Genomic DNA, 14,590 nt, shown 5'->3' with positions numbered 1-14,590 from the left:
AACAGGCAGGTGAATGATTTTTAGACACCACCCCCCCACGCCCCCCTAAAGCCCCCAGCTGTAATTGTCTGTTCAGTGATACTGTTACAACCATTTGTTACAGACACTAGAAGATACACTCATGTTGATTTTTAGACATCCTACGCTGGAGAGTTGGTTCCTGGCTTTAGAACAACGTTCTCTTCCTCGGTCCAATTTAAACCCTGTCACTGTGAAGCTCCTGTCGGCTCACCTCAATTCTGGTGTGCTCCAGCTGTTGAAAACGGGTGCCCCGATGTTGCAGAGCATGGATCGCAAACATGTATTATCAAAGTATTTTGAAGCTATTACAAAAAGTGTCTTGAAAGAGCTACAGGCTGCAGGGAAAGACAGAAGCCATGTCTCTTCCAAGAAGTCTCGCCAGCTGGAGGCTCTGGAGGAGTTGCACACATACATGGCTGCAGCTCAGCTGAAAGAGATCACTTTAACCATGCTGCAACTTCCTGAAACAAGCTTGACTACTCAGAAATCTGAAAAATCCCCTAAAAAAGGGAAACAATTAAGCTTCTATGGACAGATTTTGGTGCAGCTCCTCACAGAGAGCTACCAAATGCAGCCCCAACGAGAACTGCTGCTATCCACAGAGCACATTAAAGCTTTGGGGATATTGATGTCAGCATCAGCCAGCAAAGAGTTGGAGAAGGTTTTCCTTCAGGCTCTCCAAAGTGAGCCAGTCCTTGCACATGCAGTCAGCGTAGAGGTGCACGTTCACTGCCTTAACCAGAGGTCAGAAACCTCCCTTGCCATTGTGGGCATGCTGATAAAACATTGTAGGACTCACCTGCTGCAGTTCGAGCTGTGGTGTCTGAGCAGTGTCACCGGAAAGTACCTCAGAAAAAACATGGAGAGCTTTCTTCCACTCATTAATGTGTATTTGCAATGCAGAGACCACTATGATTTCACCCGACCTTCTTCAGGTAAAGTTACAACTAATCCCTCTTTGTGATTTGGGAGGCCAAATTTCCAGCATAGGCTCTGCTGGCCTTAAAGTCTTGGATACTCTGCACAATGAGTAAAGGTGATAAAATTTACCTAATAGCTAAGGATTCTCTTATAAGAACCTGTGCAGCATGAAAGGTAAGGAACTGTAGTGAAGGTTGACTGTTGGACTGAAGCAAAGTACTCTTACAGTTGTTGTTGCTCAGTTTTTTCTTTTGAAGCCCTTATTTAATACTTAGTGCATGTGAAAAATCTGTCTTTGTGCTTATCTTGGTTTACTACAGGAGGTTAAAACTTTTTCTTGGGCATAGATGGATTATCTGTGTGAGTGGAATGTGATAGCCATATGGTTTTGCAGAATTTAAGCTTTCACTTTAATGAGTGTAAGAGTCCAGAACTTTCTTCTAAAATAAATCTCCAAATATAGCTTCCTACAGTAATGCCTTCCTAAGCTGGCAGTCCAAAACTTTCCAAATCAATGGCGGCATTAAATTGACAAGGCTGTTAAATTTTCTACAAGTTAGGATTCAGCTAAACAGAACACGATCTCTTTGATTTCATTTCTCTTACTGCCTATAAATGTAAATAGCAACAGAAACAGCCTGACTGTAGCTGTTGGTGGAGAATGCTGGCTTTGTCTAGGAGAAGTTCAAGTAGTGAAAAGACCTTGTTGGCACACAGGAGAGGATGGTTAAAGAACTAAAGCTTTTCTCTGGCACCTAATGCACACCAGTGGTTTTGTGCTTGAACAGAAGGGGGAAACTGCTGTCTGGCTGACTTGATTTATAAGGTATCTGCGTTAGCTGTCTGTTTATGTGAGAGAACATTTCCTTTGAGCCCAGGGTCAGTGAACTGGTGAAGTTTCATCCTTCCTGAGATACAAGGACAAGGTTTCTTATCAGGAAGTACCTCTTTTGAAGGTCTGCATTGTTTGCCCTTGTCTAGTCATTTCAGCTGTGTAGCAAGCAATTGTCTGGTACATATGTTAAATACTTCCTAATGGCACTATGGAACAATACAGAGTGCGCTTCTTTATAGCAGATTAGCAGCTACTGCAGTATAATTTCCTAGAAACTAAGTAATCTGGGCCTTGATTAGGAAAGTGATTTGGGATTTTTGTAATTATAAGTCTGTTGTTGCTTAACACACTTCGATGGTGGAACCTATGTCCCCTGCTGTCTCCCAACAGTTGTCTCGGGGGTTAAACCTGTCTTGAGGAAAGCTCTGTGGAAGGAGCTTTGCAGTGTATTTCACGACACAGAATCCTTGCACGAGACCACTGTGAAACTGCAAGTTCTTTCAAAGTTGTTGCCATCTTCAGAAAGCAAAGGGCTGCAAAACCTTATTGATCAGCTTCCTGCTGCTCTTGAGAAAGCAGAAAGTAATGAGAGGTAGGCAAATCCTGTTGCCTTGTTTCGGAATTTGGTTTGTCTTATAAAGCGTTGTCATAGTATAGGCATGAATACAAATGTTGTGAACAACAACAACATCCTCTTCTCCAAGAATCTGTAATTTATGCTTTGGCAGCGAGACATCTTTAACGTATACAAAAAGCATGTTACAACGTTAATGAATAAATAAATAAATGTCTTGCTGCAGTTGGACAGTGGCAGATGCCATATCTAGAGTGCTTGAAAACTCCGAAGAGCTGCATTTCTGGAGGAGACGCCTGTTATCAGCCTGCATGAAGGGGTTAATTGTCATGTACAGCAGCAGTAAAGATGAAAGCAAGGGAGAAGCAGAGAGGTCCATGCTGCTGAGGCTAGAAGAATTACTGGTGAGACTTTTTTTTATCTGCATTGCCAGAATATGACTGTGTGTGTATATGTGTTATTATGCTCTTGTGTCTTGGGTAAACATAGATTGGACTTTATTTTCTATTTTTAATTTAATCTATTTTTATAGATTATGGCTTCTATGGGCTTTCAGTAGCTTTTGTGGAGTTAATCCTTTATAAGAAGCAATTTTGAGTTCTTTTTGATGGCTTTCTGCTAACAGGCTCCTTTTGAAAATGACAGTTTGAGGTGTTCAGGAGTTAAAAACCAAAGGTTGCCAATGGATGTTCTTATTAAAAAAAAAAAAAAAAAAGTGATAGAGACACTTCTGACAAGACCCACGTGTCATACCGTCTGAAGTTTGTGGCAGAAATCTGGCTGATAATAGGTAGAAATCCAGACTGTGATCATAAAGAACACTACTTGATTATTCCCTCTGTACTAGTTCAGTAAGGTAGGCAGATCCATGTAAGCTATAAAAATGAAGGTCTCTGCAGGCAACAAATGCCTTTGACGGCTTCCTGGCTTCTGGTGAGACTCCCTCTTAGGACATGACTGTGCAGGACAAGAGTCTTGCAGGACCTGAGGGGCCACCTCATAGTGTTCATCCTGATGGTGTTCACAGGCCCGATGAGGTTAGCAGCTACCACTATTGGGACTGCCAGCACATGCAGCTGTCAGTCTTCTTAAAATTGATTGTTGTTTTTTGTGGTTTATAGCATTTCAGGGAAGATCACTTTTTGTCAAGAACATGTACACCCAGCCATCCATGTTTGCCACAAAGGCTGATTAGCTTAAGCACATATGGTAGGTACACAAAACCCTAGTACCTGAGTCTATTGCTTTGACTTGCCAGCTTTTTATTCCTTTCACACTTTGGGAGTGTGAAGTTTCAAGGTTCTGGCTTTTTTGGTACCTACAGAGCAGCTTACTTTTTAATTGCGTACAGCCCGTATACTCCCTTGCTGCCAGGACCAACAAAACAAGACTTGCAGTTTCATTTGAATCAGGAGGTAGGATTCTTGTATCCAAGACCTTTCTTTCCTGTTATCTCACCTGAGTGCTTGGCGTGCATGTTGTTAGTGTGTCTGTTGAACAAAAATTGCTGGTCTTGATCTGCAGAAGCTCTCTGTGCTAAATGTAAATACCTGTTTTTGCTTACTGTGTGCACAGTGCTTTGTTGAAGAAGTGGACCCAGATGAGTGGTACAACCTTGTGAAGACAGGACTCAAGTAAGTAATTTTGAGATGCACCAAAGGTGCCGTAGGAGGTGCAGTTCTGTTCACTTGGCTTTGTCCTGTGTTACATACTATCTCCCTTGAATCCAGTCAGATTTGACAATGCTCCTTGTTTCTCAGGATGCACTTCCCGTCATACTCGTGGCTTCATTGGAGCCTGAACCAGCACAACTGCAGGCATTGGATTTTGTGCTTTAGTTAGCATAACTAACATAGCTAACTGGATAGCTAGACTATCTTCTTTTCAACTGGCATAAAGAAGCTTTATGCTCATATAACTTGTTTTTATTTAAGGTATTTCTTAAATACAGTTCATATGAAAACAGAATCAGATCTTTCACCTTTAAATGTAAATCATTTAAATAAAAGAAATAAAAATAGGTTAGGGTAGTCTTAGCTTCTGTGGAGGTAGAAGTGTTAATCTGAAGTGTTAATCTGTTCTGCCTGACGTGTTAGTAGGCAAAATTCCAGTACTTTATTAAGATCAGTGCAGCCACAAGTGTGACTGTGTGTTGATTCTCTTTTATTGTTTATAATTGGATGTCAGTATAGCTTAAAAAGAATTAAATGAGAACGGCTCAGGGAAAAAGGTGCATGTATTTTCTTTTTTTGTTTTTGTTTTGATTTTTTTATGTTTGCTTTCTTTGCAAAGTTCTCATTTCTTAAACAGTTTTTTTTTTCCAAGAAGTTTTCCTTGGGTTTGGTTGGGATTTGATTCTTCTGTGATCCTTGCTTCTAAAGGTACCGCTACAGAGATGAAGCATTTTTGAAAGTCCTGAACATTGCTATTCAGTTATTATACAAGAAAGAATCCACACTTAGTCAGAGCTTAGTCAAGCTCTCCAAACTTCATATGATGGTCACACAGCACTCTCTATTTTTGTCAGCCATACTGAGGTCAAGAGAAGAAGATGGCACAAACACACAGACAAGAGGTATTTTTTTAATCATCTTTCCTTTAACTCTATTTAGTAATTTTGTCTTTCTCACGTTATATTCTGTCCATCCAGTAACCTATCCACCTACATATACTTGCAGAGCTATTGAATGGTTCTGGAATATTAGCGTTTAGTTTTAAATTCTACCTCTGCTTGAATCCAAACGTTGCATTAATTTTATTACTACTGGTTTTAAACATGTTTCTAAAACTACTGAAGAGATGGGTTTGGGTTTTTTTGGTTGGTTGGTTTTAGTTTTGTGAACCCTGTTGAAATCTTGAATTGGTTCTTTTGGTTTCTGTGAGGATGTTAGCATAAGATCACAGAAGTGCATATAGTTCCTGTTAGAAATGTGTGTGACCTTTAAACCTGTTTTAAAATAGGTTGATACAGAAGATTTTAAGTTGATTTTGCAAGCTGTATCAAAAAAGTTAATTTTAATGATGTGTATTTGGTATCGTAACCTTTCAAGAGAAATATCCTTTCATGAGCAATATAAATTGGGTGCTTGTTCACATGTACGATTGGCTTTGTTTCTTCATCTCTGCCAACTGATCTTGAAGTAATCATTTAATCTACATACACTCAACTTTGCCCACTGTATGGGGTTTTCAGATTCTGTGACTGGACAAGCTGTATAAAAAGGGGAGGAAATTCTCAGAGCAGTATGTTGATAACCAGTTTTGTGTATATCGGTGAGCAACATGTAAACAAACTTTAAAGTTTTAAATCATCTAAAAAGAGCAAAAAGCCCTTGTGAAGTCACAAATTTAGTGAAATTAAAACTAAGTAATAGATTTTACTGCCTGTTGTACATGTTTTACCTTTTGAATGTGTTTCTGTAGGGCAGCAAGATGGATTCTTTGAGGCTAATGTCAGTAATTCAGAAGCTTGGTGTCGAGTGCATTCATTCAGGCTGTTGTCATTATGATCTGTTTTGTTTTGACATTATGTATTCCTGTAGATACTAGGGGGAAAGGCCCATGCCTTTTCAGGTACAGGGAGTAAAGAAAACTGGATTCAAGTCTTGAATCTGCCACAGATGCCCTGTTTGCCTTTGAGTAACCTGATCACTTACTTGATCTGTTTCTTAGCTAGTTACAAAACAAAGGTGGGTAATTTTTGTATGCCCCAGGGCAGAGTTCCTGTAGCTTGCTAACTAATTGGATTCTGCAGCGATGACCCCTGTTTCAATGCACAATGTAGAAGCGTTTTGACAAGTTACTGCGGCTGGGGTAAGAACATAAAAGTTCATGCTCTAACTTCTTGAGTAGCTTGGGGAGGTTGCTGAGATGTCTGCCTTTAGTCTGTGCAACTCCTGAGCTAACTTTAGATGCCTTCCTGGGAGAGGAGGGAGCTATGGTATGGTGGGATAGGGTATAGCACTTCTTTTTAACCAGAGAGCAAACATGTACACATGGAAAGTTTCACAATGACATCTGTGTCCAGCTTGGAAATACTTTTTTAACATTGTTAAAAAAAAATTCTTCCACTTGAATTAAATGCATCGTAGTCATCCTTCAGTTAAGTCAGGGGAATGGGTTTTGGTATTTATAGAGGTAGATCTTGATCTAAAATACAGTACAGTACTGTGTGTGCATCTATTTAGAGAGGGCAGTATATGTGTGTGTGTGCGTATTTATATATGCACTATCTAACAGACAGAACAACAAAGCTAAAGCTGTGTGTTTATTTCAGAGGCCTTGGTGGATATACTGCTGACAGTTGTGAAGCTCAGCCCTTCTCTCTGTGAGAGCAGCCACCTTGCTGTGTTGCTGGGTGCCTACGGGGCTACACTGAGTGCTGTAGGTAAGTGTGTTATCCTGGAAAAGGTACTTCCTTCTAGATCTGGTTTTTGTCTTCATAGGTGACTGACTTTGGGGTTCATCTTGTTTTTTAGATCAGAAGATACTGCTACTACTTCGGTTATATGAGAAAAATAATCAAAGTCTTATAAATTCCAGGTAAGCTGACTACTTTCCTTTGTTCAATTAACTACACACAAATAAGCAGTCTCACAATTGGCATTTTTCCAGGGACTTATTTAACTGAGATAAGCAGCGAGCAAGGTCAAACCTAGAGGTGAATGCTGCTTTTGGAAACATTTTTTCTATGTATTTCCTATTCTTAACATAATTCTTGTGTGTTGCCCAAACTTTTGGTTGTCTGTAGGTTAGATGAGGGACTGTCTTATTTCAGTAATTGCTCATTCTCCACGGTAAGAGCCCACTATAGGGATTTCATCAGATGAAGGCCAAAGCTAGTGTAGGAATTCTTCCCTTTCCTTGTTCCCTTGGGATACAGGATTTGGCACTCAGCACAGTCTTTGCCCTTTTCAATAATCTTGCCCCTGTGTGCATGATATTTGGCTCTGGTGTTTTGCTGGAGAGGAGAGAAATATGCCAGTGGAGGAGTGATATGTAATCTCTTGCATTAACACGTGTATTGTTAGTTTTGGGGTACTAACATGGTATCAATGCCGTCCTTGTCTTTCACCAGTCTGGACTGTAGCTCTTCTTACAGCGCAACCTTGCAATTCATCTACATGCTTCCTAAGAGAGAACCATGTATTGTTTAAAATAACCAGTTCCTTTTCAGGCCCTGTGCCCAAGCAGTCCACAGGAAAGTCTGTTGCTAACAGTTATTACATACACTGATGTTTTTGGTCTGCCTTGCTGAAATGCACTTTTCTGTCTTTGAGGTATGGGCATAAATATTAACGGCAGTGCAAGAGTACTGGCTCAGGCAGCTGGAGCAGGACTGGACTCTGAATTAAGACCCTCCCTTAGCTTTGTCTGAGAATATAGATAATCCTTGCAGCCTATAAAGGGGGACAGGAAAGTTTTTGTTAGTAGGGAATCAAAGAGGCTTCCAGAAGCCAGGGCTCTGGCCCTTGCCACATCCTGCATAAGTCTTCACTGAAGTGTTTGCAAATGGGAGGGTGTTAATGTGAGGAGGAGACTGATTTCAGAGGTAGTTAGATCCAAAAAATTTTGTAGCCTTTTTAAAGGAGAAACAATTTTATACTGTACCCTGAAGTGAATTGGTAGCCAAACACTTGGTTAGGTTTGATCCCAGCACTGAAGAGTTTGAGTGAATTTAGAGAACGTTCAGGAGTGCTGTATGTATAACCCAGCAGAGACCAACTTGTGTTACAAATGGGATCCTCCAGGGTCTGGATTATAAGAAGCCTAACATCGCCCCTCTAGCTGCTTCATTGACAGTGAGGCGTGCTGCCGGCAGGACCCACATAAAAAATGACAGTATCATTAGCACTTCAAGCACAGGCAAAGTAAGGAGGGGTCCAAGGAGCAACTCAGAGGAGGAGAGTGAGGATTTGTTTTACTGAACCACTGTGATGCTGGTTTGAAATACCAATTGCTTTTGAGACAACCTTGTATGACTAGGTCTTCATCACTGTCTCTTCATGCAGCTGCTGTCTTACTTACCTGCATTTATAGCTTAAATAAAAAAGCATTTTTTCTGAGAAGATAAGTTCTGACTTGGATTAACAGAGTAGGAAATAGTTAATGATACACCATCAGACTGAATTTGAAAAGCTTTTGGATGGATGAAAAAGGTGTTGCCAGGGAAACAAATTCTAGTTTCAAGTTCCCACAGGATAAGAAGTACAAGTGAAGGGAAAGTTTAAATACTAATTTATATCCTCTGTAATTGCTTTTCACTCAGTGCTAGCAGTCTGTTGACTAATGCCTTTACTTTTAACAATGTTTAAGAATCCTCCTATGGGGTCCAGCAGCTGTGGAGCATCACAAGACTTGCAAGAGTCTAGGGAAGTCACTATGGCAGCAGCCAAGCATGGAAGAGATTCTGTGCCTGCTAGACCGAGAAAAGATGATGAAGACAATTCTGTCTTTCCCTCAGCATCGCCGTCTTCTGTCATCACAGGTGCTTTGGTTCACACTGCTGAATTACCCTTCTCTTGATGTAGGAAAAGAGCCTTTCACTTTAGTAATTAATTTCTTGCATTCATGTAATACACTGCAAATTGTTTACATCAGGAGAGTAATTTAAGCTCATATGAGGGCTGGAATTAATTATTTAGGAGCACTTTTCAAATTAATTGCAGTATATGGACCACATCTTGTTGGCAGGTGTGATTGTACAGCAGTGCTGAGATTGCCATGTGTAAGTGAGACCAGAATTTGACTTTTAAACAGTTGTTAAATTTGACTGTGCAAGGATCCACTGACAGTGAGCTCTTCCGTCTTTCATACAGTTTGATAATGTGCTTCTATACCAGTTAGTGCTAGTCAGAAAAAATAGTTTTGGAACCATGATAGTGAAAGCCAGATTTAAACACAAGCATGTCTCACGCTGTGTTGCATTACATTTTTGCAAGAGTTATTGTTGACTGCCCTCTCCCAGCCCTTTATAATGCCATGAATTCGTTGGGGAAGTTTGAAACCAAGCTGGAAAGTTGTGTTGTTCCTTACAAATGCTGGTTTGAATTTGGTTTCAGGAGGTACAGGAGTCACTATATAGAGATGAAAGTGTCAAGAGTCTTGATGACTTCTATGATCCTTGTTTCCTACTTCAGCTCTTCAGTGAACTGACTAGACCAGGTAAAGTGAATGTTCTTCTTTGATATTTAGTGTCATTTTACTGTGCTGCAGGAGCTGTCTGGCTCCTTGTGTAGCTCTGTTATTCTTCATCTAAAAGCTAGTACCACAAAGACATTTGTGCCTTGCTTTGGAGAGAAGAAAGATACATCACTTAACTACCTACTGCATTGCACTGTAATTTTCAGAATGACTTAAAAAGTAACAAGGTATAATTGGCATTAAACTTTTGGGTTTTTTTTAAAAGCACTTTTCCAAGTAATGCAATATAACTAGTGAGATTGGGCTACTTCAGAAGCAGAGTGACGTGGCAGCAGATGGGCATTCCTGCCAAGCTGCTCTTGTTCAGATGACTAGGTGCTCCCTCACATCTCTGTTAAATGTGGTGGGTTAACCTATGTAGAGGGACCGATCTACCTAAGATGAGGAGGGGTTTTTAAACTGGAACTGGAAACAAAAGTAGACAAAGATTTATGTTCTCTGATCTAGCATTCTGTATATCACAAAATCCAGCACAATGTAATAAGAAAATTAAGAGGGATCAGCAGGGAATATTCCGTACTGGAAAGTTGTATTTTTTTTTTCTGGTGAATGTGTAGAGCTGTATACTGCATCAGCTGTGGTGTCATAGCATTTTGATGAGCAAAACAAGCATGGGAGAGATGGTACCTTCTGCTGCTACGTGCAGTGCCCCACCTGCAGCTGATAGGACTGCTCTGATCTGGGGCTGCTTTGGGGCTGAGTTTTTGGGAGCCGTAATCGGCTCCTTCCTTTCAGCTGTGTTCTCAGTGGGAACTGGGCAGAGGTAGGGTAGGTTGGAGAATGTGCCCTGCAATGTTGTGGAGTTCTCTGGGCATAAAGCAGAAACCACCGTTTCTGGTTGGATCACCCTGGATCATCAGCCAGAATGAAGTTGTTTCCTGACCAGAGTGAATCTCCACAGGGGTGCTGCTTTCTGTGAGGGGCACTGTGACTGCGTTGACTGGAGAGCTGGCCTGTTGCAGGCTGTGGTTGTAGTACAGGGAAGCTTCAGCCAACTCATTTTCCATCAGATGGAGATGCGTGGAGTTTGTCATGAACAGGCCTGTGCGCAGAATTGTTGGAAAGTTTGGTGAGATCAACACGGTGCTTGAAAACTAGTTGCGTAGCCTCACTTCTCTTGTTTGACGTGACCCTGATTCGCATATGCATATCTCTGCTGTACTTCACAGGTACACTATTTAGAGAACGCTTAAAGATCAAAGTGAGACAAGTATCATAAGGAATTTCCTAACCAGCTCCCTCCCTATGTTGATTGGTTATGGTTAATCACTATGTAATTATAGATGGATTTGGCTTTCCATAACAATAATATCAGAAGCAATTGGCAAGCTGGTAACTGTCTTTCAGTGAGATCATACTTACAATTCTTCTTTGTTCACCTGTGCACTTGCAGTACAGTACCTGTTTTGTGTGTTCTTAGCCTATACTTATTCATAGTTGTAAACTGCTCTGTATAATTTTGACAACAGTAAAAAGAACTGTGTTTTTGTCTCCTGAGGGAAAAAAGGTACCAGAACTATTTGGCATTTTGCATTAGGAGGGATCTTAGACAATCCAGTTAATGCTTGATCTTTGAGGTTGGTATAGACGAAGAGCATGGACAGTCAGTGTCTTTTGAACCTGGGTGTAATAGTTGGAAAAAGTGCTGCTGTCATGTACCTGTCATCACCCTTAGCCTGGAGGCCATCACCTTAACTGGTGGGAGGGATATGGTGGCTACAGGTCGGCCTTAGCAGTGCTAGAGTCAGCCAGGGATGATGACCACTTGTGTGGGAGCAGTGGGGCTGAGGGAGCTCTTGCACATCGTGTTCTTGCAGAGCTGTGGAGGCAGTGGCTATCCTGACATAGGCAGACTTTAAAACTGGAGAGGGGAAAAACAGTTCCCTTAACTGCGCCACACTAAGAGTCTGTGTCCTAACATTTTTAAAGGGCCCAAGTGATTTATGAGTTCAAGTCCCATGGTGCTTCTAAACCATGTCAGCTGCTTTTGGAATACCCAATTCCTCTTTATTTATTTGCTCTTTGTACTGGCTGCACAGTGCCCTGTGCACAGATGTTATGTAACTGCTAAATTTATAAACACAGACTTACTGCACAGTGTTTAATGCTCACTGAGTAAAGAATCTGGAGTTGGGCAGATAGTGAGTTCTGTCTAACTTTAGCTCTGATAAGCATCTTGTGAAAAGCTTTTCCATCATGGTTCTCAAGGTACTTTAAACAAACCGTATGTCAGACATAGAATTAACTTTTTTTTTTTTAATAATAGCTTGTTATTTTACGTTAGTTGATGAACACACTCTTCAAGGTCAGCTGGATGGAAAATATTTCCACTGCATGTTTTCAGTGAAAGAAAGTTTTCCAAATAAATCTTTCTGTGACCAGCATGAACTTTACTGCTGAAGTGACGACCTTGGATTTCATTATGTGGTACCACCCCATAAATTTATTCACTTTGTCTGTCTAGTTGGTGTACATTAGTGGTTCTCAAGAACTGAAGTCTGAAGGAGAGCTGTGTGGTGGCTTGCTGTGAAAGGGCATACAACGTATATTTGATTCTGTACTGAAGAGGGGATGTTGTACAGGTCAGGGCTATGTGTGAGATGTCCTTAAGCAATGAGGAAGCCTCTGCAGACAGACAAATTTTGGATTATCTTTGCATGTTCACTTAGGATTCAATAGAAAGCATCCATTTCCCAGTGCTTACCTTGCATCTTGCCTGAGGAGTGGGAGGTGTGGAGTTGCTTTGCCACAGGCAGAAGGTAGCAGAAGGCATAGATTAGGTGTCTTACTGGGCTGTTTCTCTTTCTCCTGCCCTGTTGTTGCTACTCCTCTCACCATTTTTACTTTGGTAGTCAGGAGGTGGCTTTGCTCAGTGTCTAGAGGTAGAGTGGGGGGTAGAGCTGTATCTGTGTGAGCTCTGGTAATGTGAGAGAGATCCCATGCTAACAAATTGAGGGATCTTTTTCCTCACTAGGAGAATGACTGAGGTGTTTTGCATTACGCCTGTTAAACATGATGTGCTTTGGTGAGGAGTGGTGTAGGGAAGTGTACAGTAATTGTTATTATTGAAATAACTTGTAAAACCACTTGCTGAAAAGATCTGTTATTGCAATTCAGTGATGCCTTTGCATTGGTCACGTAGCAGTGGGCTGGCTGGGGGGCAGTGCTGGGAGGTAGAGACCTTGCCACTGCCTGGCCCATAACTAGCAGAGCTGGCTATGAAACTGCCAGGCATGAAACAGAAGCAGAACTTCTGGCAGTTGAGGAGAAGATGAGAGAAACAGCCCTGCTGCTGGTGTGGGGACATAAATTATCTGTGTTTTTTACATAAAAATATATATATATATTAGTTGTGTGTGGGTGTTGGTGGGGGAGGAAATCGGTAGGCCAAGTATACGTACGTGTCAGTAAGACTACAGCCTCTTCTTAAATAAGAATATGTCTCTTAGAAACGTCCTCTTGACTTTCAGTGTGAGTTACAAGAAAATATGTGAATATTGTTGCTAAATGGAGGACTGCAGTACATTTGCAGTTTAGCTGATAAAATACAACTGAGGTGCCATTGTATTCCATTACTGGTAAATGGAACGGAAATAGCACAGGAGATATTCTGGAGTTTTTACATCAAGCCATTTCTAGCCATCAGTGGGTAGAAATGGCACAAGCTTTTCAAAACACACAGACCTTAAATGAGAAACTCCATAAATTCTAATGGTAAAACACTATGGAAAATAAATGTTGGATTCAAGGGTGTGTTTTCTGTTTGGCTGGTTACTGTTCGTTGCTGGATTTTGTTTGTCCCAGAAGAACGTAGGGGTATAATTTAGTACTTTGCTTGGAACGTGCCTTACCAGCGGAATCACTCATGCCTGTGCAGTAACAGCTGGTGTGGCTAATGGCTTATTTATGTATTATTCTCCTGTACGCTTTTTTACGGAAGCTCTTTCTTTAGTGCAGATTGGCTTTTTGTTGGCTATGCTATCTTTCTTTCAGACACAGCCTTATCAATTGCCCAGAAAATGTTTTGAGGAGAATTTTCCCTCATGTTCTTCTTTGTACTTAATTTTTCTGAAACAGGTAAAAGAATTCCTGTTCAGAATGGTTTGTGGGATACCTTTGTTAGCTGAAGGAGCCTTCAGCTTGCGCTGTAATAATAGTTCGTAGGGGTAGATCTAGAAATTGGTGTTTATGAATAGAAGTTTTATTAAGGATTACAGTGCTGTTTTATTCTCTGTGACATGTCAGTATAATGCTCTGGGTGTTCTTCTTTCATTTTTTAACCTCTTCCCATACAGAGTGTGTAGTGGCATGTCACAAGTTTGTTGAAGTCAATGCCCTGGGCCTAACAGTAGCTGCCCTTAGCAGCTATGATTCCAACATGAGAGCAGTGGCGTATTTTGTCCTGGCTTCCTTTCGTTCTCATCTGGAAGGAGCTCGCTTTCGAGAGAAGAGTCAGGTAAGACTGAGCTCAATTTATAGTTTTGTCAGGTTAGACATTTTAGGTCATGGACACTTCAGGGAGAGTCCATCTACATACACACGGTGAAAGAGCTAAAAGAAACTTTTTATCCTCTGTTCCATTGTTTCTCCTCTATCGCTTTGTGTTTCCTTCTTTTGTAATCAATGGGCAGAAAAAGGCGGGAAAATGTGTTTTAGAAATTCTTGGGAATTCTGTTTGTAGGAATGGAAATCCTGATGGGATTGGTATTTGATTTATGGCTATGAAATATCCTAAAAGCTTATTTATGCATTCATGCTCTCCTGTTGTATATGTTTGGGTTACGGTTCAAGATTTTCTCCCCTGGGTTCTTGTGCTACAGTTGCTGTATCTCTTGGATACTGTGCAAAATGGAATCAGGCAGCCGAACCTCAGATTTACCTTCTCTTTGACCCTCTACATCGCTCGTGTGGCACAGCAGATTCTGAAGCCAGGTACTGTAACCTACTGTGCATGTTGTACTCCTGGGGTGAGTCACTGTGCATGGAGTAATGTCCTTGACCGATACTGAAAGATGAGATAGCTGTGACACTGGCAG

At 41.0% G+C, this 14,590-nt stretch overlaps 1 protein-coding gene across 1 annotated transcript in view; it reads left to right on the top strand.

Moving 5' to 3' along the window:
- The window catches only part of URB1 (URB1 ribosome biogenesis homolog), a 53,582-nt gene that overhangs the window by 30,464 nt on the left and 8,528 nt on the right, over positions 1 to 14,590 (top strand). The window contains exons 22-32 of the mRNA XM_056329855.1: positions 104 to 956; positions 2,168 to 2,369; positions 2,578 to 2,755; positions 3,927 to 3,985; positions 4,733 to 4,926; positions 6,628 to 6,738; positions 6,830 to 6,893; positions 8,667 to 8,838; positions 9,413 to 9,515; positions 13,850 to 14,010; positions 14,375 to 14,486. Of these exons, the coding sequence (XP_056185830.1) occupies positions 104 to 956; positions 2,168 to 2,369; positions 2,578 to 2,755; positions 3,927 to 3,985; positions 4,733 to 4,926; positions 6,628 to 6,738; positions 6,830 to 6,893; positions 8,667 to 8,838; positions 9,413 to 9,515; positions 13,850 to 14,010; positions 14,375 to 14,486 (2,209 nt within the window). The remainder of the gene's footprint in view (positions 1 to 103; positions 957 to 2,167; positions 2,370 to 2,577; positions 2,756 to 3,926; positions 3,986 to 4,732; positions 4,927 to 6,627; positions 6,739 to 6,829; positions 6,894 to 8,666; positions 8,839 to 9,412; positions 9,516 to 13,849; positions 14,011 to 14,374; positions 14,487 to 14,590) is intronic.

Source organism: Falco biarmicus, chromosome 2 (genome assembly GCF_023638135.1).
Source record: "Falco biarmicus isolate bFalBia1 chromosome 2, bFalBia1.pri, whole genome shotgun sequence".
NCBI classification, from domain to species: domain Eukaryota; kingdom Metazoa; phylum Chordata; class Aves; order Falconiformes; family Falconidae; genus Falco; species Falco biarmicus.
Note: the sequence above shows the minus strand (reverse complement) of the source record. Positions and strands in the feature narration are given on the sequence as shown.